At 42.0% G+C, this 26,383-nt stretch overlaps 1 protein-coding gene across 1 annotated transcript in view; it reads left to right on the plus strand.

The window, feature by feature from the left end:
• TBX15 (T-box transcription factor 15) overlaps positions 1 to 26,383 on the plus strand; it is a 90,578-nt gene that overhangs the window by 49,526 nt on the left and 14,669 nt on the right. Inside the window, exons 2-7 of the mRNA XM_068181888.1 lie at positions 3,987 to 4,200; positions 11,830 to 11,931; positions 13,692 to 13,863; positions 14,222 to 14,389; positions 17,891 to 17,955; positions 24,795 to 24,892. Coding sequence (XP_068037989.1) covers positions 3,987 to 4,200; positions 11,830 to 11,931; positions 13,692 to 13,863; positions 14,222 to 14,389; positions 17,891 to 17,955; positions 24,795 to 24,892 — 819 coding nt within the window. The remainder of the gene's footprint in view (positions 1 to 3,986; positions 4,201 to 11,829; positions 11,932 to 13,691; positions 13,864 to 14,221; positions 14,390 to 17,890; positions 17,956 to 24,794; positions 24,893 to 26,383) is intronic.

Consider the following 26,383-nt stretch of genomic DNA (forward strand, 5'->3'; position numbering starts at 1 on the left):
GTGGTCAGTCATGGATGAGCTGGTTGTGAAGTATTATTTCTCAAGGACTGCAACCTAGCAAGAGAAAATCATAAAACTACTTTAATTGCTGCTTGTTTAACTTATGCTTAAAGTGGCACAAATTGCAGATTCGTGAGGGTTGAAAGAGACCTTCAAAGTCTACAACAGTCAAACTAGCACCACCATAATCACCCCTGAACCATATCCCTAAGTGCCACATCCAGACACAGTAGGATTGCAGCCTGACATAGTGCAGGAGAGTCAGCATTCCTGGGGCAGTGTTCTGAGAAGGTCTCCAAACTCTGAAAGGAAGCCATATCATGCAGGATCTGCATTTCCCTTTGATGGGACCTTGAGTTCAGAATGTGGGCTTTTGTAAAAGGCACCTCTTAAAGGAGAGACAAACACTCTTATCTTGTCACTTTGGAGCTAGAAGAAACTACAGGTAGCTTATCTTCCTCAGAAATCCTTCTGATTGTCCTTCAGCCATATACAATATGTAGTACCAGCCCCAGGCTGCATCTCTGGGTGCTCACAGTTTTATATATCATATTAAGGCTTCAGGAGCTATTGCCTGCTTTCCCTCTGCTCACACCAATGTAAAGTAAAAGTAATTTCTTTGAATTTAGCAAAGTTACACCCCACTGAAGCTGGTGTGTGAAGAAATCAAGTGTCACTAGGGTTGAATACGTCAGATACACTTAACCTCCCCTGAATCCCTGGGTCTGGACTAAGTGTCTCCAACTGGATGACAGCATTCAGGAGAGCTTAGCTCAGGAAAGGCTGAAGAAAACACAAAACATGTCTCAGTGCCTATTGAGTCTGAACTAAGAGCAACAACATTAGTGACTCTCCATTTCCAAAATTAGAAGAAGGAGAGATAGTTACTGTTCTGTGCACTAACTGGAGGGTGATGATAATTCATAATTCAGGGCACAAAGTAATATCCCTGGGGAAAAAAGAGTTCTCCTTTGTGTGGTACCACATGTCTGGGTAGATACTGGCTTATCAGTAATTGGTGAACTCCTTTTGAAATTTTTGACTAGTGCCAGGATGGAAAATTATATCCAAGGTAAGGGCTTTCCTTTGACTTCCATAATTAAAGAAAGATCCCTCCAGAAGACTGTAAAGTCAGGGGGATGATATCAGTATAAATCAGTGAGAGGGGGCTTAAGCCTCTGATACTTAATTTTTTGCAGCATGCTCTTCCAATTAATTCCCAGGGATTCCCAAAGCTCCAGCCACATGCCCAGTTTGCAAGGCTGTCCAGGAAATGCTGGAATGAAGTGGGGACAGCACCTAGCCAAGTGCCATCTGTTGGCTGTTTACCATACTGCCTCACAGGACAGTTTCTGAGTGCCTGAACCAAACACAGATGATGTGGTCTAAACCCGTCTCTTCAGATTCAGACCTACAGTTTAGTACCTCCTTTCAGAAGGAGGGCTCCACTTTTCCCTAGATCCAGTCCCTTCAGACTCCCAGTGTAGTTTATCTTTAAGCTGGACATGAGGAAGAATTTCTTCACAGAAAAGGTGATTAGACATTGGAATGGGCTGCCCAGGGAGGTGATGGAGTCACTGTCCCTGTTAAAGGAAAGACTGGATGTGGCACTTAGTGCCATGGTCTGGTTGACATGGTGGTGTTCAGTCATAGATTGGACTTGATGATCTCAGAGGTCTTTTCCAGCATAATTTATCTTGTATTCTGTGATCTCAGAGAAGATGTAAGATTTCTGGTTAATGGTTTAGGACATGAGCAGGTATACAAGCAGATTTTATCGTGATTTGTGAAGTATCCTCTCTCTTTTTGTTGGAGGACAAATTGATGAACCATTCCTAGGGAGACCAAGTATACTGACCCCTACTTATGCTTACTTCTCCAGTGTTTTGAGGCAGAATAATTTGAGCTAGAGGAAGAAGGTAAGATTTGCTCCTGTGTCACTGGGGTAGTGAAGCAGGGAGCAAATGTCTCAGCCCCTCTGTACTGTCAGGTTGATTATCTGTCCTGTGGCCACAGAACCCCAGAAGATTATCCCATATCGTCTGGAATCACCTTGTGTGTAGGATATTAGTTTTGGATGTAGGACTGGTCTCCATGTAACAATCCTCTATGCATAAGTTTGTGCTACTCCTTTAGAGGGATGGGCCTATTATTGCTTCAGCCTAACTTAGAAGTCCATGGGACACATAAAGGACTCACTTTTCAAAATGGATTGGGAGCAACAAGTACTGAACCTTTCTTGTGTCCTGCAGAACTTCTACATTGTACTGGCAGATTGTCTAAATAACTGACAAAGCTTACTGAAAATATCCCTCAAACAAAATGTTCACTGTCCAGTGACATCAGCTAGGGATCTCATAAAAGAGAAATGCTTCCTGATGACACTTGGGTCTGGAAGTTTCTCATAAACTATCAGTCAAACAGTTTATGTCCATACCACAGCAAAATGGATTTTCCAGAAATGTTTCCATGTGGCAGGAGGTGAGGATGGTGGTTCTGTGGGTGGTATCTACACTGCCTCTTTCTTCTTAACCATAGCCTCTTCTTGACCTGCAGGCTGATGTGCAGGCTGCTCCAGGAGACGCTGTCTCTCAGAAACACTGTAAACTTCAGACTCAGCTTCCACAACCTCAGGGTTGTTAAAGAGTTTCTGGCATTTTCTTGGTATGGAAGGAATTTTACATGCCATGATTTGATCACATTTTTAGAACAGACTGATTGTTACTTTTTGTCTCCTTAGGTTTCCTTTGCAGACAGCTACTTCTTTCTTTCTTCACATGCAGAGAACACATGTAAATAGCTGTCTTGTTCATTCACTGGGATGCTTTTACTGGTGTGATCAATGAGGACACTCTAAAATATTGTTTCTGTTTGTTCTTTGAAACCCCAGAACTCTTCCTGAGCCATTTGATGGAGTGTTTCACGTAATTTTATTCTTTTCCTAAATATCATCTAGTGCAAATCTATTAAAAATAAGGTTGGAAACATGAGCACATTGCTTTGCAGAATGTATTGTGAATTATTTTGATGCAATGTGGGTGTGCAACTCTGCTGTTCGCAAAGTTTCATCTTAGCTCTCTGTATGAAAGTGACGCCTGAACATATACAGCATATCTACCTAATAAATTCATGAAATATTTTTGCAAAGAAAGGGCCTGACCTGGGCCACCTGGTTGAGTCAGGGCCACCTGACTCAACATGCCAGCCTGGACTTTTAAACTAGTTGAACCTTGCTTTTTTGTTTGTTTGTTTATTTTTTGAGCAAACCTTCTCCCCCATACAGGTGGTTGTGTCATGGGATCTTTTCTGCATTTGGCTTCAGTTGTTTCTTTGGTAGCATGTTCCATATGTTTACTATCACCTTTTTTTGTCCTTTAGTAGCCTAGAGCATTTTCCTCACCAAAAGCTTAATGATTATCTTTCCAGGAAATATCCTTGATCAAAAAAAGTTTTATAGGATCAAATAAAACACATTTCCAGAACAGTACTGCCAAACAGCAAAATAGAAAAAAAATGTTCAGTGTTTTTGATGATGAAGACATTAAAGACGATAAAAAAACTGTGTTGTTTAAAAATAACCAACTCTTTAATAGTACTGCAGGAGAATATTCAATTAAATGAAATGTAGTTTTCCAGTAAGCCCATCTTATCTTAGCTTGAAACAACAGGTTGAATTAATTTTTTCATTTCTGTTTTTCATCTATATTTTGTACTCCCACCATTGCTTGCTACTATTTATATTTTATGTTAAGGGTCTTTTTTTTCAGCTGTTTCTAAAATTTTACAAAAGAAGCCAGATATCATGTTGGAAAATCAAACCCCCAAATCAGGCTATAAATCACAAACCCCCATACATATATATGCCATATAAAAGGCCAGTGTACTATTCTTTTGCACTTCCTGTGTTGACTTCCCTTCCCTTCCCTCCTCTTACCCCTCACAGCAGGTAGAACTGAAAGGTCTTATCTGGCTTCTTTACTTTGCAGATTCAGAACAGAGCACTGGGTCAGACACAGAGGTGCTGGCAGAAAGGACATCCTGCTCATTTGGCTCCCATTCTGACCTTACATCTGGTGGCTCAGGCCCTCAGCCTCCTCCACCTTCATCCATGGAAGAGATCCAGGTAGAGTTGCAGTGTGCGGACCTCTGGAAAAGATTTCATGACATTGGGACAGAGATGATCATCACGAAAGCAGGCAGGTAAGGCATCTCTGGCTTTCTGTCTAGTTAAAAAAGAAATCATAATCAAACAAACCAAATTTTATTTAATTGATTTTTAAGAAAGAAACATTTTTTCCCCATTCTTGATAATCCAAAGGGATAAACATGCATAAAAAATAAAATGGCTGTCTGAGTTCCTCTGATGTGTTTCCTATTAGCTTTCTTAAGACAAGTGAAGTTGTTTCATATGACTGTTTGAATAAGTGTCTCCAAACAAGAACTGGCAGCTGCAGGAAACCCTTGAGTATAGTTGTTCCTTTGAGCAAATAAATCAGGAAACAATCATTGTCCTGTTGGCTGTACTGAATTTAAGATGAGCTATAAATTTTGAGGTGAGTCATTTGAGTCTCCTTTCAAGTTTCCATAGCACTTCATGAGCTTACTGATTTAATCTAAAATATAGTGAAATTCAAACTCACCTTTGCACCAAGTGTCTTCCTGCAGCTCTAAATAGATGCAGTGTTAATGACTTCCTGTATAAAAAATGTGCAAGCCTAATGTTTTCCTTTGCTATTGCAGTGATACCACGACAGCTGAGGTTAGAAAGAGCCACTAATTAGCCAGATATTTTAAAAAGGAAAACCTCACCATGACAGGTTAGCCAAGGGGAAGATCTTCACTGATGACTACTGTTTAAAAATGGCTGGGAGTCTGTTTGCCAAAACACAGCCCAGAGGTAGTTGTACATTTCTAGATGTCCCAAACGAGGATTTTTAGACACGTTTGCATTAGCAGGCCGTTTCCTACCTTCACCTAATGAGGTTTTAATTCCGATTGACGCGGAGAAGGAGAACGTCAGCACCACGGACAGAGCCCGCCAAGGCGAGCAAACACCGGGAGTGACCCGGGAGCTGTCCCGGCTGCGCCGCAGAAATGCAGCAGGGAAATTTTACCCAAATTTTAGGGAAAACCCAAGGTGCTCTATTGTTTACAGCGTTGTTTTGTATCTGTGCTCTCAAAATTTGCCAGAACAGCTCGAAATGTTGTTTTACATTCTTGTGAAGTGAGCGCTATTGCTCTCTAGCCCTAGAAAGTCCAGGTAATTCAAAGAAAGTTACACTGGACAAATAACCCAAATGTTCCCTAAAAAAACCAGCTGGCTTTGACCTTCTGGCTCAAATGGAAGAGGCAAATTAACAGGAATGCTATCACCAGCTATTGTGCAACACCTCTTCTCTGGAGATGTTAAAGCAGACACAGAGAAAATAAATATTATCCTCTTTTCATAGGTGGTGACATTGAGACCTAAACAGATTAAGTGATCCGTCCAGCGTCATTAAATATGGCACTGGAAGAACCAACTTCCTTCTTTCTGGACTTATTGTCCTGGTGCCTGGACCATGCTGTTTCAGAAACTTAAAATAAAACATAATTATGTGTTAGATGAACTATAATTAATTCTCTGTTAATACATGGAGTCGATAGACCTAAAAGCAGCATAAATATGTTTTTTCCCACCAGTTCAAATGAAAATGGCCAGAACTTAGTGGTATGAAGAGGATCTTGGCAGCTCACACATTTCTGAACAAAGTAGCTGACTTTTCAGACATCTTACAAGCTCCAGTGTAGATAATTTTTTCACTTACAGAAGATCATGTATCACAACAGAGTCATAACTTCCTGTGCAAATCATATATTTGTTATAATCCTAAATAATATTCCTTCTCCTTGAAAGGAGATGCTTGTAATTACTTGAGTCCTGATGGTCAGCTGTCACATTACCACCCACAGAAAATCTACGTAACTACTAAATAGATGTGTTTTTTCTACTTGATGATGTTCTTCTCCAGAAGTGATGTCAACAATATTGGAGGGCTGCTGTTCTTTTCTTTTTCTGTTGACTACATTTGAGGTTAATCATTGCAAAGCATGATGAAGAGCTGGACAGTTTCTTTAGGTAGTACACCTGTTTATTGAGGATGGCCCTTACAGGTGTGATAGAATTTGCAAATTAAATGGTTAACAGTTCAATAGGTTAAACAGTTTTCTCTCAGAGAAGATGTGTCTGTGATGTGTGAGAGCTGGATCTAGCAGTCCTGTTTCTCCATATGGGATGCATGATACATGATGTGTCCCAGAGATCAGATTTTATTATTTCTGGCATAAATAGCAGAACTAGTGTTATTTCCTGAAGATTTCCTACTACTTATTCAAATTGTTAGAGACACACAGAGTAGTTTGCATCTGCTTCCTTCCCCACAGAAGATTTTACTCTTGTTGCTTTCTCTTTGGAAACTCTGAGTCCCATAAGGCCTTCTTGTTTTGAAAGCCATTATAATTACAGACTCAGTTTCCTACAACTACATCTGCTCCCTAATTTTCTATGACTTGTAAAGCACTGCCTGGTTCCTGCCTGTCCCCACAATGTCTCCCTGCTCTTGTTGTGTAATGCTAATTTCTAACCTACGTTCTCATTTCAAACGTATTTCTGGGGCTGTATCCTGCCTATGTCAGGCACACTGCATTTTTTGACTTTCAGACTCCTACTCTCACTCACTTCTAATTCTGCTTTGTTGTTTTTCTTTTCTTGATGCTGTATTTATAGATGTCTTTTTTTTCTGGTCTGTTTCCGTAAACCTATCCAGTCCTCTTATAACTCTTCCTTTTTCCTTTCCATCAAAACATTGTTATTTAGATTATAATCAGATGCTTATAAAAAGACACCTTTGTTCCTTGTGTAAAAGATGGAAATGGCTGTCAGCTGCAGTCATTCAAATCTGCAGTTACCTTTATCTCCTTTTTGTTTGAAAGGCAACCTTGCACTCTGTACAAAATAAGTTCATCTTAAGCCCCGGGTCATACTGATTTGAACAACTAGTCCTAAAATAATGTTTAATTCTTTTTCTCTACTCTCCTTTACTAACAGTGGTCATAGTGGCAGCATCAGTGGAGGAATTTGAAACCTTTCCCACATCCCTACAGTCCCTATCTAATGTCCATGGTCACCTGAGCTGCAGGGGTAACTGTTTGTTAACTGATGCATAGGAGTGCTGCCCAAAGTGGGGGAAAATGTGCAATTATTCCTGCAGGAATGCACTATAGGGGGTGTTTGGAGTCCTCCCCTGGAAGGGAATGGCTGCCTACTGTTTATGGAAGTGGTTTTATGAGTCCTACCATGCATACCAGTACATCCAAGAGGTATCGTTCTGGGAACACACATTCTACCTGTAACAGAGCTGGGATCTCACCTCAGCAATGGGAGGAATGATCTCATCTGTCATATCACAGTTACCACATCTGTGTTACATCAAACCAAAATGCTGATGGCCAGGGTCGGTAGCAAGACTGGAAAAAACCATCAGTGAGTGAAACAGGTGACCTTGTCCTCTCTTGACTTCTCTGTGCCTCTTGATAGGTTAAGTGGTACTTTTCCTGCAGTCTCTTTGCCTCCCTGAAATCATGAGTCTGAGTTGTTTGTAGCATGTACTCAGGGCTGTTTACATTACCAGGTGTTATTTTTGCTTTCCAGTGGAAAGAAAGGTGGGTCCCAAAGTGCTTCTCAGTTAGAGCAGGAGAGATTTTGTAATCAAGCTCTGTTGATGCTGAAGGGGCCCATGAAGAGGACTTCTCAGAGCAAGGGATGGCAGGTCACAGATACCAAACTGATTTTTAGAGTTCCGTGCCCTGTGGGCCAGATAAGCTTGCTCCATCTTCCACAAGAATCTCCCCTTTGGGAGCAGCTGAGAAGATCTGTTGGTCTCTCTCTCTTTCATAAACAATAAATCCATTTGCTACCAAGCCCTGCCCTCAGCTTTTCCTCTCAAAACACACATCTCTACATGATCCCAGAAACAGAAGGGCATTCCTCCACTGTTTTTCCTTGCCTTCCCTCACCTTCCTTTCCTTTCCTTCACTACTTACACATTTTTTCTCTAAAGAATATATACATTTGGCATCAGTCTTAAATGCAAGGAAATATGAGATATGAAATAACAAGGATAAATTCAGGTTGCCCTGTAAACTCACACACTTTGTAAACATTGTGCATACTTAATCTGCAGACCTAAACCAGATTATTTTGCAGAGTTTCTCAATTTGATTATTTTTATGCCTGGGAAATGACTATTCTGTCTATTTCTTTTTCTACAGTTAAAGAGCACATCCCTTCAGTTTAGGGTTTGCATTTAATAGATGTCACCCATATACAAATCTATTCTTACTAAGTTCCTAACTTAAGGGTAAGAAACTGAAGCTTTATTCTACTGGGGAAAAAATCCATTTTGGGAATATATCTGTGATCCTCCTCCTATGACCAGTTTTCACAAAGTAAAATTAAACTGCATTTTAAAAGAAAATTTTAAATAGCATCACCAAAAGATATACTGCTAGCTGCCGCAACCCAACTATTTTTTTTTTTTGTTGAAAGTTCCCAAACATGGTCTTTAATATGAGTACACTCCTGTGCTTGCAAATACTTTTTAACAAAGTTCTAGAGATATTTATCTATCATTAGTTTTCTTCACATTTGATGTTCATATACTCCAATCTCATTATGGAGAAAAACAGAAACTGAGTAGACTGAGGCACATGGTTGTTGCTAAAATGTTTTTTGAAACACTTCTAAGTGGTCCTAAAGCAGTAGAAATAAGATTTCATATCACACTATATTTCCCCTACAAGGGTACTGTGTGTAAGTTCACAGTCTAAGCTTTGGAAGACTGTTTTCCTGCTGAGTGGTAAAGCTAACATATAAATAACTTGATCATCCCAAACTGCTGCTGATATAAAACCTCCTCCTAAAATATATCAGATGTCATCACATGTTCCCTATGAAAACAGACAGCCTTCGTATCTGTAGCTGTTGACTATGAAGCTGATACCTTTCTAGATGAAAGACTCTTGACTGTTTATTAATACAGCCATATCCAAATGGCCTGAATTCCTTCCAAACCTTTGAGCCTCTTGTTTTCTATAAGGCTGATGCCTCTAGGCAACCAAGAGACAGCCAAGAGGAAATGCAGAGAACAGGGACTTTTCCAGGATTATACACGAGCACATCCCTAAGTCTCCACTGTTAGCCTCTGCCTTTTCCATTTCCCTCTTTCCACACAGCAGTGCTGCCATAGACCTGCTGTGACAGTTCCAGGCCAAATCTTTATGGCAGAGAAACCTAAGTTACTTTTATACCCACAGAAAAAGAAAAACAGTAACAATTTATAAAACTTTAAAGGTACACTTAAACCTTAGAGAAAGTAGTGGGATCAGCCGAGCTCTCGCCGATCATTTTAGAGATTAGCCTCTAAGCCTGCTGAATGGTCTGTGGTAATCTTTTACAAGGCATTTCATAAGCAAACATCCCCACAGGCTATACTGCAACTTTACACGGGGCTGCAGATTTGGAGAGAACTTTTTGGGACACACAGCTCATTCAATTTTCCCAACACAGTGTGCAGACTTAGACCCAAAGAGACTCTGATTTAATCCTGGGTTTCTCATCAACCCTCTGAAACATGACCTACCTCTTTAGCTGCTCCCAAGCCACCTCTCTCTAATTAAAGAGAGCTGGACTGTAAAATGCCACATCCTGTACCCATTTGGCTTGGCAGATTTAATGAGCCATTGTGGCAGAAACAAGGTAATGCCCTCAAGCCACTGAAGACTAATCCATTTTTCCGTCCCCACCTCCTCCCCAGTCATTCTACTAGCAAACTCACACCATCAGTTGCACAAATTGCTCTCTCCTTGAAGAGTTTCTGCAGACGATTTTTCTGACAGTTTTACGTCTCTCATAACTCGGGTTAGCTGTGCTGTGGCAGCTGTGGGGCAGTGCTCTCCCCATCCCCCACGATAAATGACCTTTTCCAAAGCAGATGCAGTTGCTAATAGGTCAGCTCTTATCTTTTCCCTGTGGCCTGAAATGAAAGAGCTGTGGGTAAGGCAGAGGCTGAGCATCAACCTCCTCCTCCTTCCCACCCTCTTCTGCATGGGGCTACCTGGGGCTTGGCTGGGAAAGAATGAAATAGACCCTCATGATCACATCCCTGTCATGCAAAGTTTGAGAGACATGCCTGGAGATGCTGACACAAGGTTTCCTCTTTTCTTCCTCCTCCAGGCTGTGTTCACTAGTAATACTTCGAGAAACAGAAATGACGAAAGAAGAACTAAACTTTCTTCTCTAACATGTCACTGCTTCTCACTAAATAGAAGGGAAAGTGTCACAATTGTTTGTAGAGATGACTCCAAGAAACATTTCTTGTACACTTTCCTACTATTTTGGCATTGTGATTTTAAATTGTCCTTTAATATCCTACCTCCATTCACATACTTCCATTCCTCAAGGATATGTCTGCTTATCAGAGAAGCAGAATATGATTTTGTATAATCATCCAGTACTTTTGGTGTTTCTCCTACCAAAGTTCTGTATTTTCTAGGCAGAAGTCATTCAGTTGAGTAACACCATCCTATAGGACCTCAGCTTAAGTTTTTCTCAGATAAAGGCTGAAAAGCCACTCAGGTAGAGCTCAGGTCTGGGTTAACAGTCAGTGAAACATTGCAGGATTTCTTTCTGCTCTGCTCTGATTTCAAGGTTGCTCAATTCCTTCTGCACCTCATTCCATTCAGCTCCTCAGATTTTATGAAGGTGTAAAAATACCACATTAGTTGGAAATATAATATGGCATAAGCAATTCCCTCAGCATGCGCTTTGAGGGAGGTGTAGAATAGAAATTGGTCCACTGGCCACCATAAAATATTTAAGAAGGAGAAATTATGTCATAGCCACACTAACACTAACATGCTTTAAGGTTAAAATTGTTCTGATCTGTTCTCTTCTGAAATAATTGCCTAGCTACAAACACTTCCACAACAGTGACTGTGTTTAGCAGAGCTTAACTTATGCTCAGACAAGAAGAAAAAGGCTGGGAATTGTTTCTTGTTGGTGTAGAGTTCCATACCTTGTCTATCAGGAGAAAATGCTTAAGATAGATCTGGATCATATAGCATAGAAAAGACAACACATTTTAAAAGATTGCACAAAACACTATCAGGGGTTCAAGGAAGCCGTGGCATAATGCCAGTGTTTCTGTTGAATGTGAAGTACATTCCTAATAAGCAGATTAATTTGAGGGATGTTTTTCTTAAAAAACTGAAAACATGTGAGTGAGAGGATCTTTCAGGATGGTATATTTGCTTTCAATGTTACCTCAGTACTGTCCAACTCGATACTGAAATGTGACATTCTCAAAAAAAGGGAACTAAAGTGATCCTGAATTAAATGGAATATGAGAGAAGAATTACAGGTGGATGGCCAGTGGGAAAAATACAAGGTAAAAGGCACACTGCCCATCCTAGAAATGCCTTAGAGAGGATGATTTGTGTGAAGCTTAGCAGAACTGTCTGCTAGGAACTGGGAACAGAGTGCTTGACTGTGACTATTTTACCATTACTTACAGGTGGTTATCCTGTTACCCCTCTTTCTAAGTGGGAAAAAACTGAAGATTCAAAGCACTGCCAGCACAGTCTTTTCTACTCACACCAAGCCCAGAGGAGTCATGCCAAGGACTGGGCTGTATAAAGTAGCATGCTTCTGGTACCAGAGAGAGGTACAAGGAGCCTCTTCATTTTCCTTATTCACCATTTTCTTCCTTATTTCTACTCTTATTTTCCTAGGAGAATGTTTCCAGCCATGAGGGTGAAAATTACAGGCTTGGATCCCCACCAGCAGTATTATATTGCCATGGACATTGTCCCTGTGGATAACAAGAGATACAGGTAAGCTTTTCAGGGGCAGAGGTAGGAATTGTGTACCAGCTTTACTGTCAATGACAGCCTAGGAAAGACACCTCCATTAAACACCATTGCAAAGGTGTGCTGGAGGAGACCCTTTTGCTTTACACCAACATGGTTGATTTGACCAGAATCTTTAGACACAAACCCAGAGTTTTAATACAGTCTCCTGCTCTTTTGGAGTGAAATCTGTATTTTTTCAAGTAGCAGTTTTTAATCGAGGAGATCTCTATATGCATTTCCTGGTTGACACGATTAGCAATGACTGCCTGAGGGAACTGATCACTGGAGTTATCAGTGGGAGGTCTGCAGCCCCTAAATCTACTTCCTCAAGAAAGGAATGGGCAAGGAGCAGCTTGGAACTAATCCAGGCCCCTCAGGTCTGGCCTGAACTGGATTGGGTGATTTCTGTTTCAAAAGTGCTCACTTTTGAAACAGCAGTTTCAAAACAGTGCACAGCAGCCTCAGAATATTGGTCCCTGACCTACAGTATGGAGTCACTCAGAAAGTTCCCACTGCTGAGCTAAAAACAGGAGGAAGAGATTTATCTGATATTAATGGGCTTCTGATCTTAAAAAATACTCTGGAAAACTCATGATTCTCTGCATCCCAGAAAACTCTCCAGACTGACGTGATTTATGCATTCTTATTAAAAGACCCTGGAGAGCAAGTCTCCTCTCCAAATAGTCTTGACTGAACCACATTTCAAGGATACAGAATTGCACCTCTGCTTTAAATGCTAAATACTGAATTTTTGGTCCCAAATTGTACAGTTTTTTCCTCAGGGAAAATGCTTTTCCTGGGAAGCAGAAAGCATTTGATACTCAGCTGGATGTTTTTCCTTCTTCTAAGAGTGTGATTCTAACAACATTGACATTGAAAATACATTTATTTTCTTACCCTGCTTGGCTTGTGCAGCCACATAGAGCAAACTAACAGGAAATGAAGACTCCTCTTTTTTTTCTTTCTCCCCCCCCCCCCCCAGTTTCTTGTGACAATACAGGAAATTAGTCACTGTTTGTAGGTAAAGACTGGAACATCTTAGCAGAGCTGAGTAGAGACCCAATGAGGGGCAGCACAGGGCAGAACTCAGAGGTGTCAGTGGAACTGTTTGTGAAATGCCTTCGAGGGAAGGAGCTTCAGGGCAGGAGAAAAAAAGTGTCTAGGCAAAGCGGTGTAGAGAAATTTATGGCATATATAGGATGGCTAGATCAGGAACACAAAAATATTTTTTTCCTCTGATCCCAATGTATGTCATACTATACGGAATTTCCTTTTTTGCAACATTTCAAACCAGAAATTCTGTTTTACTGATATCCTTTGGATATTGCCCTTTCTGGGTGAAGCCACATGTGTTTTCTAAAGTCTGGTATGAGATACAATGCAGATTTCCAGAAATTGCAGGGTATTTATGAATATTTTCAGAGAGGACTTTGTTTAACCATATTTTCTAGCCTCTTACTCTGGCTCAGAGAGGGTTAAGGAGTTGAGAAGGCACATGTGGCAGAGTTTTACAGGGAAAATAACTGCAAGGTGGTTTTAATAAGGAGTCAAGTCTGAACAAGTGGCTCAGGGGTAATCTGGCTTTCATTTAGAAGGTAGGAGGTTGCAATAAAGCACATGCACCCCTGACTGCAAATGAGAGCTTGGGGTGCATGAGGGTGGCAGGGGAGGGGGAGCCCTGGACATGTTCCTGCAATGAATGACTGACTACCTCCCTTTGCCACCTACCCTTCCTCTTTCAGGTATGTGTACCACAGCTCCAAGTGGATGGTGGCTGGCAATGCTGACTCCCCAGTGCCCCCGAGGGTTTACATCCACCCTGACTCCCTGGCTTCTGGAGACACCTGGATGAGGCAGGTGGTCAGTTTTGACAAGCTCAAGCTGACCAACAACGAGCTTGATGATCAAGGCCATGTAAGTTAGAAGTTAATCCTGGTGCCTGCTGTCCTAGCCTTGCTCCTCTCAGACTTGAAAGGGTGCTGCTGCTGCTTTGATGCTCCCGTGTCCTGTTGGGCACACGTGTCTGTGGTTGCTTCCAGATTTATAGAGGGTTTTTTTGCTATTTCAGTGCTTTTCCTCAAAATGTTGCCTGACCCTATAAAGCACCTTTCTCTTGGCTCACAGCAGAAACTTTGTCTTATACATGCTTTTAAGAAAAGGATCATTTTTTCCATATTAGCTCTTGCTCCATCCCTGCTTTCTTTTACATCTGGATGTTGTGTAAAATATTTTTTGGGGAAATAAAGTCCTTTTCCTTTTGTTTTCTCTTCAGATAATCTTACATTCAATGCATAAATATCAGCCTCGTGTTCATGTCATCCGCAAGGATTTCAGCAGTGATCTTTCTCCTACAAAGCCAGTTCCTTCAGGAGATGGGGTGAAAACCTTCAACTTCCCTGAGACTGTTTTCACCACAGTGACAGCCTACCAAAATCAACAGGTAAATCCTTCATGCTCCTTTGATGTTGTGCCTTCACAAAAATATCAGTGTGCTCTTTGCGACTGAGACACTAAATTCTCTGAGAAGCATAGAAAACTTACACTTTACAAAAAAAAAAAAAAAAAAAAAAAATTCTTGGTCTGGGGTATTGTGTAGACATAAAGTATCTAGCCAGGAAACCACCTTGAAGATAAGATGGCTGTAGCTTTTACTGTAAAAGGAGTAACTAAGATCAACTGTAAAGAGGTGTGTTGTGTTCAAATTTCCTTGCTACCTCATGGTACAAAACTAGAGTATCCTGTCCTCACTATAATTTTAAGGCAGTACAGCTAGTACAGCTCTAACTCCAGATCAGTTATCTCAGAGACAAAGCAGTTGGATTTTTTTATAGCAGTGAAGGAAAAAGTTTTGAAGATGCTCAGTCTCATCAGTTTGTTGACAAAATCAGCCTTTGAATGTATGTATTGCATATAAACAGAAATTCTCATGCATGCGTGTCCTGAGGGATAGGGGTCAGGTAAGGGGTCAAGTTATGCACCTGAAATTTAGGCAAGTAAGCTTCCAGTTCTGCAAGGAGATGGTCAATAGGATCTTCTGGGAGCCTGCCCTTAGGAACAAGGCATGGAACAGAGCTGGCAGATCTTTAAGGAATTACTCCATCCAGGCCAACAGCCAGCAACCCCCAGGAGCCAGAAATCAGACAAGGAAGTCAAGAAAGCAGCATGGTTGAGAAGGGACCTGCTGGGAAAACCAAATGGAAAGAAACAAATGCACAGTTAGTGGAAACAAAGACAGGTACCCTGTGTAGGGACTGGGTGAGGAAGGCCATGGCAAAACTGGAGCTAGAAGTATGGCAAGAAGTAGATCTGGCAAAGAATAACAAGAAGAGCTTCTACAGCTAAGTTAACCAGGAAAGGAAGGTTAAGGAAGGTGTACCTCCCCCTGATAACCAGTGTTGGAAAACTGGTAACAACTGATGAGAAATCTGAGGTACTTAACACCTTTTTTGCCTTAGTCTTCAAATGAATGAGTCCTCACTTCTCATACATCTTGAGAGGATGCATAGAAGGACAGAGACTGGGTAAGCAAAATGCTTCCCACTGTAAGTAAAGATCAGAAAAGAAGCCTTTGGGGTGACATAATCGCAGCCTTCCAGTACCAGAAGGGAACCTACAAGAAAGATGGAGGGACTTTTTACAAGGGCGTGTGGTGAAAGGATATGAGGAATGGTTTCAAAGTGGAAGAAAGTAGGTTTAGACTAGATATTGCGAAGGAATTCTTTACTGTGATGATGGTGAGGCACTGGCACAGGTTGCCCAGAGAATCTGTGGGTGCCCCATCCCTGGAAGTGTTCAAGGCCAGGTCGGATGGGACTTTGAGCAACCTGGTCTAGTGGAAGGTGTCCCTGCCAATGGCAGGTGGGTTTGAACAGGATGATCTTTATGGTCCATTCCAAATCATTCTGTGATTTTATGATCATTTGTGTTTGATTCAGGTCTTGCATAGTTCCCAGTGATGAGACTTAGTATTGACTTTAGATACCATAAGGAAAAGATGTTGCTGCAGCAGGATTCTTTCTCTAGGGACCTTGACTTTAGTAATGATCTACACTTTTCTGAAACTAGACTTCAGTCTTCTGGGACTGAAGGACAGATCCATATTAATTCAGCTTAAGGCAGATTGTAATATTTAACCAAACCTGATTGCAATATGTAACCAATTTTTAGCAAGTGTGAATTCTAACAATTTAGTGAAATGTTATAGAGTTTTTCATTTTGCAGTGTATAAGACAGCACAGGTGCAGACAGTGCTCCTGTGACTGCTTCTTTTTCTTCCCATGCTTTTTTTCTCAGTCTGGTCCCCTTGAACTGACTTAAATCAGAATCCACAACAGATCAAAAATATTCCAACATTCTGGTGGGTTTGCTATCATTGCAGTATGGGAAACTTCCTGCTCCCCTTGTCCAAATGAAGATACTCCACAAATCTTGACTGTAGATCAGACAAGGAAAGAGGATAGGGAAAAGAGAAGAAATGTCAGGAAATAAACCTGTCATTCTTTTTTAATGACCAGACTTATAAGACATAATTACACAGGGAGGGAGATGCTAAGGGAGGGATCCCTGTCAGGGATTGGCACCATAAGCTACCTTACCATAAAGAAACACTGACACTTCTGTCTCTCTGAATTCCAAATGTTTGGGGATTTTGTTCAAAAAGATCTGGGGGACACAATCATATTTTTATAATAGCAGTAAGGAGATTCTGGTGGGCTGGAGAAACATTTTCATTTAAACCAAATCTAAATCCCCTGAATCTGCCTGCATGCCCTCCAGTGGCTGCAGAGCGTTGCCTTACTGGGGGAAGCATCTCTGGAAACAATTGTAAAATGTTAGCAAATCCACCACAGGGATTCCCTCTGCTGTAATTCCATCCTCCACAGAACATATCTGTCTCTGTACACACAAGTCCCTGGACAGCTGCAAAGTCAGGCTAGCGGAAATTAAGTTCACAAATTAAGCTTCTGCAAAAATAGGAGCTGCATTCCAGATCTGAGGTTAATATCCAGAGTAAGGGCTTGGTTCTGACAGAAGCAAAACACCTGCAAATCCCCTTCAGATCAGACTGTATTAAACTAGTCCCTTTTGAGCAGTTTCAGCAAAATCACCTCAAATTTGGTAGGTTCTGGAGATCTCACTCACATTCCAAACATAGAATGTCTAGGACAAGCTGAGGCTGACAGAGGGAAACTCTTGTGCTACACCAGGTTGTGGAATAGCCAACAGGGAGTATAATACCACAGGCTGCAAGGTCAAAATCCCAGTATTATAGTCCTATTACCAACATGAAATTCATGCTTAAAAATAAAGTAGGAAGGAAGATTCCCCCAAAGCACTCAGTCTGGCTGCTACTTCCTTTATTTAGAGGAGGAAAAACAAAAAAACAAAAAAAATTATACACCAGAAAACTCTTGAGGGCTGCCTAGATGCTGACCAGAACAACAGCAGCTTGTACGTGTGACTGGGTGGCCACCTGATATCTTTGGGGACCGTAGCTTGTGCTTTTCTCTTCAGCATTGTTTGAAGGTCCATAAGTTGCATCCAGCTGCTGGATATCTGGAGTGTTGAGGCTGAGATAACTCAGACAGCAGCCAAACTTGAGCACTGTGCCTGTTTCCAAAACCACGTGGCCATTGATAAATAGCAGCTCCTAGGGGTTTGCAACTGGTGTACTTCTACTTCAGGAGCAACTTCTCAGCCCCAGCACTGTGCCAGATTTCCCAATGCTACTATGATTTCTGTCTCTGGTGACATTTTTTGATAAGCAGATTATCTGTTCATGGATAATGGAAGGGCAAATTTAACAGAGGTCTGGGGAAATAAGTGTGAAAGATCATTGTAGAGATGGCTTGGGCAAGAATGGTAATCATCCACATTTTTCATTTGTTGAAAGAAAAAAAAAATTGAAAATATCAACTAATTCTCTTTTTCTTCCTTTTAGATCACCAGATTAAAAATTGACAGAAACCCCTTTGCCAAAGGTTTCAGAGATTCTGGGAGAAACAGGTAACAGAAGCTTGTTTGTGTTTCCTCACTGATCTCTTCAATCCTTTCCCTGATGAGTGCACAGGGCATATGTCTGTGGTTGAGAAAGGCAATTTAATTTTTTTTTTATTAAAATGAAAAACAGAGATAGAAAGATAGGGGATTACAGATTGTTAAACAGACAAATAGGTCACAGCTTAACACTGTGCAAAATAATTATTCTTTATTACATGTAGGGTTGGCTGAAGGACATTTTTAAATTTTAATTTTCACAGGAAATGTCAAATCTCAGAGTGCAAATCCTTGCTTTATGTTAGAAGAAAAAAATTAGTTTCTCATAGGTGTGCAGGATAAAAGTGCAAAAATGTTCTAGTTTCAAATAATTTCAATTTTTATCCAGCAGTGCCCAATGGTTTCACTTTGACTGCTTAATTTCACTTTGTTGCTTAATTTTGTCATGATTTTTATGGAAAAATTAAGTAGAACACCTTAAATATTATTTAGAAGAAATTATATTTTAACAGCACAGTAGTTAAAATGAAGCTTTAATCAATCCCCCATTGTATTAGTAAAAGACATTACAGAGTTATCAAAAAAGAGTAAGAAAAAAAGTTTCAACTTTTTCTGCTGTTCATGAATCCTGCAGCAGAATGTGCAGCAGATCTAAATATTTCAGATCTAAATGATGTAGGTATCCTTTAAATCAGTGTAACAAAGGCTTTAAACTTTAAGTATACAATTAGACATATATGACTACATTACAAGAAGCCTAGGGCTGTAAAGCAAAGCTCTGAGTGTGCAGACCAGAGTAAAAGTGGTGTGCATAGCCCTCATTTGCTGTCCCCATGGGCACTGTAACTCAGTTTTACTTGCATGCTCCTGTTGTGTGTGTTTACCAGGACTGCTGTCTCTTTCGTAAGGAGGTTTGGTGAGGTCAGTGTTCATGAATGGGCAACTGCCCTGAGTTTTCCACCTCTCACTTTAGTGCTACACTCTCCATCATCCCAAAGAAGACATTTAACTGAACTAGAGACTTCCTAGCTCAGCTCCTCTGCTCTCATCTTACTGAATTTCTGCATGAAGAGGTTGCCACTCCCATTTAATCACCGCTGTGATTGTCAGTTCTCCTTGAGGCATATGTAACTTTTATTCTGCTCTCCTCTCCTGCGTGGGGAAAGCAAAGTGTGTACTGGGTATGAGATCTTCCCTGTGTGCACAGATACAGCTGCACTGGGGGTTGGGTTTGGGAGAGGGATTGATGCAGTTCCAGGTACATGGTGGGCTGTATTAATGTGGAAGGCATTAATAAGGTCCTAGCTCAGTGAATTTGGACAGTTTCCTGAAAAGGTTGGGAATTGCTGATCTCTGTAGCTCATTGATTTAAGAAAGGGCAGGAAATTGCTACACGGCTGCAGCTGTGGGGAGGGCTCAGTAAGGCTCTCTGCTGATGTAAAGAGGAATTAAAATCTTTAAGGTATTACACATCAAAGGGAGCAGCCTGAGGCTTTAGGAAGAAAAAAACAGGCAAAGGTATTTGCAAGCATATATAGCAGTCAGGCGCCTGCCTCACAAGCAGGGGTCTGGCTGCAGTTGCACTGCTGTTGTCAGCTAGGGGAGGACACAAATGCTCAGCTGCCTCCTTCCCAGAGGACACATACACAGATATTCCCATAGCAGAGAGGAAAGCATTGGCGTCCAAGCTGTGTGTGGAAAGGACTTTCCAAATGGGACGTTTCTTAACTGTGCTGGATGACTTTTCTCTCTCTTGTGAATCTGTAATCTCATTAGGATCACTGGTCAAAAACCAATTGTGATGCTCTGCAACTTCCCACGTCCTTCCCACAGCTTGTCAACTGCAGTGCCTCAGACTGTGGCTGGAGAAGGTCCCGCTGAAAATGTGGGTATCCTTTGCAAAAGAAATTGGATAATTTGAAGAAGGGCCATTTGTCAGGCAAAGTGAGTAGTACATGTTCAAGAGGTTTTATGTATAAGGTCTTAAAAGAAAAAAATCAAGGTGTGGCAGCAGCAAGAGACAGAGAATTCTGCGGCAGCTCCAGGACATCCTATTCCAGAGACATTGGATACTGAGCCATGGTTAGAGTTTGCCAGCAAATGATGGAGGAAAGAACTCTCAGGGAAAAAGCAGTGCATGGTGGAAGAAAAGGAACTCTTAAGCCGCTTCTTTCTTGGGACATTTCCTTTCTGCTTTATGTTGAGGCTCTTCCATTAAATGGAGATGGATATTTTTCCTCCACTTATTTATTGTTATTGTTCCACTGTTGTCTCCTGCGGCAGAAATTGTGGAGGTGATTGTTGTTTTTAAAACTGGCTTCCATTTTGGATCATTCACTTCCATCAGCTTGCAGCCTGCCCCTTTATTTCCTTATGACTGTTGTCTCCCTTCATCAGTGCAAGAGACTGCTAAAACCCTGCTGCTCTGGGGATACCCCATCATGATGTGACTGACTGTATCCATATGGGGGAGCAATCTTTTCCCAGATCCTTTCTTGGATCTCTTTCAGTTATTTTCATGAGTGTCTCTCTTCAGACCCTACTGCCTCAGTCTTTGAGCTGGGAGAAGGAGCACTAAGGTGTTTCAGAGGGAAGGATGGAAACAGCTCAGCAGCTTGCTAATGTTAAGCAGTCTTTAAGCATTCAAACCATGTTAAGTAATGAGGGTCAGGAATCTAACCACGAGCCTTGTTGGATTGCAGAGGTAGCCTGTGTTTGAAGGTCAATCCTAGTTCCTGTTAGAGATTCCCCCTATCTGATTTTTAGGCCTTCTTCACTTTTTGCAGAAACACATAAAGTATTTGTAGAAATTCAACAAGAGAAGTTCCTGATGTTGAAAGAGAAGTTTCCTGGTGGTGAAAGGATACCCACATAATGTATGAATAAGGCAGGTTATTACTTGGTTGCTTTCCTGAACTTCAAGAGATTGAGAAACCAGTTTTTGACATATGGAGCTCAGTTAGCCAAATGTTTGGGTAGTGAGGGTGCAGGTTTAATGCCACAGAGGTTATTTTTAGAGACTAGGTAAAGTTCATCTGACAGTGGGATGCTTGCAGGAGCTCCTAATCCAGGAGGAAGCCAGAAGGGAAAACAGTTAGGAAACTCAACAGGGTGATGGAAGAAAAAACCCCTAGGCTGAAGGGAAAACCAGCACTTTCAGATGTGGGCAGCTGAGGTGAATAAAAGTTGTTTGTTTGGAAATACTCTTTGAGCTTTGTCTAGGATAAGAGAGCCAGGAGGACACTTGGAGCCAATAGTTTGGCTTCCCCAGCAAACAATGAAATGATGGCCTGAATCCTATGTGCAGTGGGAATAGCGAGATCAGCCATATGGAATGGATTATGGAGGTGCACAGATAGCTCGTTTCATTTTTCAGACAATGGAACTGTTTCATTTATTGCCTATTATTAAAACTTTATAGCACTAAAAATAAAAGAATGAATGAAAAAGAGAGAGCAAATTTTGGATACCTTTTAAAGGACTGACCTTATTAAAAAATGCTGGCAGTGAGACCTCTTCTGATACTTTTTTTTTTACTTCCTTCATAAAGATGGTGTGAGAGGGAAGGGTTTATGGCCTGATAGATATTTTGAAGTTAATTTTTCAGTGCAGTTCCTTGGAAGAGAAAGTTGATGCCACATGGATAATGTTCAGCACACTTGGTATCAGCAACCCTCAGCAAAGGCCCTCCAAATTTCCTGGCATTTCAGAAACGCTGAAAACAATTATTATTTTGTCAACATTTATTATTGTCCCAAAATGTCTCTTCATTGGCCAGATGGGGATCCTTTTCCTTGTTAGGGGGTGGAACACACACATAGAATGGCACTCCAGTATTTCTGCTGACTAGAAGAGCACACCAGTGTCATAAACTGCTATGGGAGAGACAGTGACTAGACTTGACAGGGATTAAATTTCTTGATTCCCACCTCATCACCTCAACATTTTCTTTCAAAAATAAGACTACATCGCAGACAGAAGAAAGGCTGCGACTAGGGTTTTAAAATCAGTACAAAAAGGTGGTGTGCCTTCTCAACAAGAGCTGTTTTTAGCATGACTGTTTGGTTTTCCTCTGCAAGGCTCCATGTGTAGTGTGGTAGGTGCCTAGCAGGTTAGCACATGAACATGCTGTCTCATGGATCTTGTCTGACACCTGGAAGGATGTGAAAATTCAGTAAGGAGGTCTTCTGCTTAGAAGCTATTTCAAAAACACCCACAACATTTTTTTCTGCATGAAGAAAAAGAGCCCTAAAATCCAGAAACCAAAGATAAAAAAAAAACCCAGAAACCCACAAACTAATGGGGAAAAAAAGGCTGGTCTAGTACATAGAGGCTTAAGTCTGTGCGTAGAAGTGGACATAAGTTTGAGCTCTGTGACCCACATGCTCAGAGAGGATGTTTTATACACATGTTTAACACGTGCAAACTCGTGGGGAGTAAAGGACTCACATTTGGGGCAGGAAGAACCAGCTGTGGAGTTTGATATTTATTCTTTGGGTGACACCACACTGCCCTCGGCATTGCAGGGCAAGGCCACACCGTTGCTGCCAACAGTCACAGTGTGGAAAGGGAAGGGTGACAGGAGCTGTGTTCACAGCAAGGGGGCTGTTGTAGAGCTTCTCCCCTGGAGCAGGAGGAGGTAGGTCCCTGTTGGTGTTGGCAGCTTTCCTTCCTCTGACATACAGGGCAGGAATAGAGCAGCTTTACAAGCTGCTCTGACACTCTCAGTGCTGCCATTTACCCTCTGTCAGCTCACAGACACAGTCAAGTCCAACCTTTGAAAGAATATATTATTCCCAATTTACTGTTTTACTTCTTCTTTTTATTATGTCCTGGATATTCTCTTTTTCCCCCTTTCTTTTAGAAGTAGAAATTATATGGTTCCTTTGAGAATTGTATTGATATAGGGAAAAGTGTTAGATGGAGAGCTAGAAACTTTGAATTGTGAGTCAGTTGCTGAGCTGATAATGGTGTAGGCTGCAGGGAGAGGCAGGGGTAATAGCTTTAATCTGCTTTTAGTGTCTCCATGAGCCACCTTCCATTAGGGCCTGGATTTCACTGGAAGGGAGTTGTGACAGCTAGAAGCCCAGTGCTGGTACAGAGAGGGGTTGTGTACCTGGGGATCTAATGACTGAGCGACTGTATGTTCACTGCTCTCAGTAAGTTGGCCTCCCTGCTTCCCCACACAATCCTGTGGCAGACACAGAGCAGCTGGAGTAGCACAGCTGGAACTTTCAGTCTGCATTTCTGATACATTACGTGGTTCTAATCATCAAGGCAGGTCCTTTCAACAACAGGTCTGGCTCCATTGCAACTTGTTCAGGGCATTTTATGCCCCCTGGATATACAGTACCAGAAAGTCTTCCCTCAGTGTTTGGGCTGGGGATCATTTCATGAGGCTGCAAAAAAGGTACTGTTCTCTTCCTGACTGTGTGTGTCAAGGAGCAGATGGAGTCTGAACATGTGTGACTTTCACACACAGGGAGCAGAGGAAATCCTGGGGGTGGTACCGGTAGCCAAAGGGCAGCTTTTGCACACAGACCCCAGCTTAGCTGATGGGTTCAAATTCTGCCCTGCCTTGTTGCCTCTGAGCTCCATGAGCTGGCAGAGGCCACTGTATTAACCAAATAGTTTTGTTGTAATGTGCTCAGCGCTAGTGTGAGACTGATATGCAGAGATGTCTTCTGTTTCTACTTCTAACAGCTTAGCAGCTAATAAACACCATGCAACAACCCCTCTTCTAAACCTCCTCTTAAAATACAGAGTTTAGTTTGCCAACTCCAATGTATTTAAAGCATCCAAGCTTCCGGGGAGACTTTGGAAAGTTAACTGAGTGAGTGGAGGCATGTGCAGAAAGACATTTTCAGAAGGAAAAGGCAGCTCCAGTGTCAGCTCAACATCTGATGAGCGGCTCTGGGGATGTTGTGCCTTTTGCATTGAAAGGGGATATGTTCTCACATTTGATGAAGAATCTCTACTGGTATTCAGTCAGTGCGAGGGCTGTAACCTACTGTAGGAAAACACTCTGGGGAAGGTGAGGAATGGGGAACAGAGTGGTGTATAGCTTCCACTGAGGGGAACATTTCCTGGGAAGAAACTCCAGTGGGTTTGATAACACACCTATGTCCTCACTGAGCCTGCGGCACTAAAAGACTTCCACCAGAGCTAGGAGTTTGTGGTGACAACAAGAACAAATCTGAGACCCCAGCGCTTCAAGAAGAAAAAAAATTCTCACTCAGTTTTTGGCTTTTTCTCTTTGTTAAGTCTTTGTGGTGAGTTAGGGACCCAAAGCCGAAATATCACTGACCTTTGAGAAAGAGCATCTTATGCATTTCTAGTTGAAGTTCAAAACCAAGAAGATTCCCTTTTTGATGGCTTCTCGTAGCACTTCGAAACAGTGTCCAGAACTGTGAAATGGCAGGGAAAGGCAATTCACACAATCTCTCTGATTCTATAGTCTGAATCCCAGGCCTTCTTTATTTGCATGACAACTTACATCCAAAAAGTGTGGAGGGCCATTCAATGATAAACTCGGTATGCCTTAAGGAGCTGACAGTTGTGTGTCCCCCTGGTAAGCAGACAGAAGGCTTGAGATTCTTGCTAGAAAGGAAAGAGGCATTTAGAGACTGTTAGGAACTTTTGAAATCCTAGGCTGGGGAAATTTCATTTTACTCTCGTGGTCAGCACCTGTGCGGGAAGACTCACTTGAGGAATTCACAGATGCCAAGGTGACCTTTCAGTGGCCGCTGGCAGCCTGCCAAGCAAGGTCAGAGCCTTCTTTCCTCAGTGCCTGTATCCCCAGCTGGTTGACATTCTTATTCACTCCTTCTTTTCTTTCCTTTGCACAGGACGGGGCTGGAGGCCATCATGGAGACCTATGCCTTTTGGAGGCCCCCCGTGCGCACTCTCACCTTTGAAGATTTCACTACCATGCAGAAGCAGCAAGGTGAGTGAACAAAGAGATGGCAAGAAAGAGAAAGAGCAGGAGAAGAGGGCATAAAAGCAGCAATGCACTTTGCTGTGTGTCCAGCGACTGCAATGTCACACACATTGTTGAGCTCTTGGCTGAAGTGAGAGGACACAGAGCAGAGAGGGGGATGGAAACAGTGGACAGGCCATGCCTTATGAGGTGTGATGGAATTGCTTGGGCTCCCTGATCTCCCAAGAACTAGAGTCCTAAGAGCTAGAAGGAGGAGCAGGAAGGATTGTAGGGTTGGGCAAACCAGCCCAAGTACACAGCATGAGTTAAATGTGAAGAGAGCACAGAGAGACTGAGGAAATGCTTAGCCATGTCAGACACATTTTTCTCCATTTACAGTCTACATTTGCCATTTGTAGGCAAACACAAAGGGAAGCAGTGGAGTGGGGGCAGGATTTGCTCTCTGGAAGTTTTAGGAGACCAAGAATGTGTCTCCCTTTGGGGTCATGCTACCTTGATTTCAAAACACAGTGGCCTTGCTGGACACACTTTGTGCTAGTAAGAATCTGGGAGGAATTATTGGATAGGCCAAGTGTTCATGCTGTGTCTTTTCATAGCTCCTGCCCTTTACATATCTCATTAGTTAAGTAGGACTTTCATCTCTAGTTTCAGGCCATGTTGCTATTTTGCTTTTTGCAGAGGTAGGTCTTTCCCATTTACTTTAGTGCAGCTATTTCTAGTTAAAAATAGTGATCACTGAGAAAAAGATATCAAGGCAGCAGCCTGATACATTTTTTTTATTCCAACAAACATGCAAGGAAAGAAACAATTCAAAATGGTGTTCAAATGTGGCACCAGCAAAGTTAAGCAATCAAAACCAAATGTCTGCCCTGTGTAGCAAATTCTCCAGCCTCTCACATTCAAGCTTGACATCATGCCCAAAACCTCTCTCCAGATCTTAAATTCACCTGGGGATGGATGGTGTGTTCTCCTTCAGATGCAGGGAAGCAGTGGTAGCTGTTGGGGTTGCCCATCACTGAGGCAGAATCAGAATAGTGTCCAGCAGAGGAATCTCTTCTTGCTTGTTGACTGTCCCCGTTGCCAGTTCCACATGCAACACCCCAGGGCCCACGTCGCCTGCTAAATAATTTTTCTGATGGCACAGCACAGAAGTAGGACAGAGCACACTCCAGTCAGCTCTGTTAGACTCCCCATGCATGGTCTTCACCTGACCACCTAACTCTTCTTGAATAGCACAGCATGGGGCAGGAGGGATTTCACACAAGCTCAGGGGCTTGTGTCAAGGAGCACTTGGGGTGGGGCACATGGTCAGAGATGGGTTAAAGCAAGGACTTAGAAATGTTTTCAACACCCACCTAAATAGAAACATAACAGCCTCTCCTCCTGGTCACAGTCACTGAAGCAGCCTCTCTCCAATGTCTCAGCCTCTATTCAGGCTCGCCTGCCTCCCTCCCCTCAGTTATCAGATAACATCCTAGTGACAAGTCCAACTATTGC

Source organism: Anomalospiza imberbis, chromosome 2 (assembly GCF_031753505.1).
Source record: "Anomalospiza imberbis isolate Cuckoo-Finch-1a 21T00152 chromosome 2, ASM3175350v1, whole genome shotgun sequence".
Lineage (NCBI taxonomy): Eukaryota > Metazoa > Chordata > Aves > Passeriformes > Viduidae > Anomalospiza > Anomalospiza imberbis.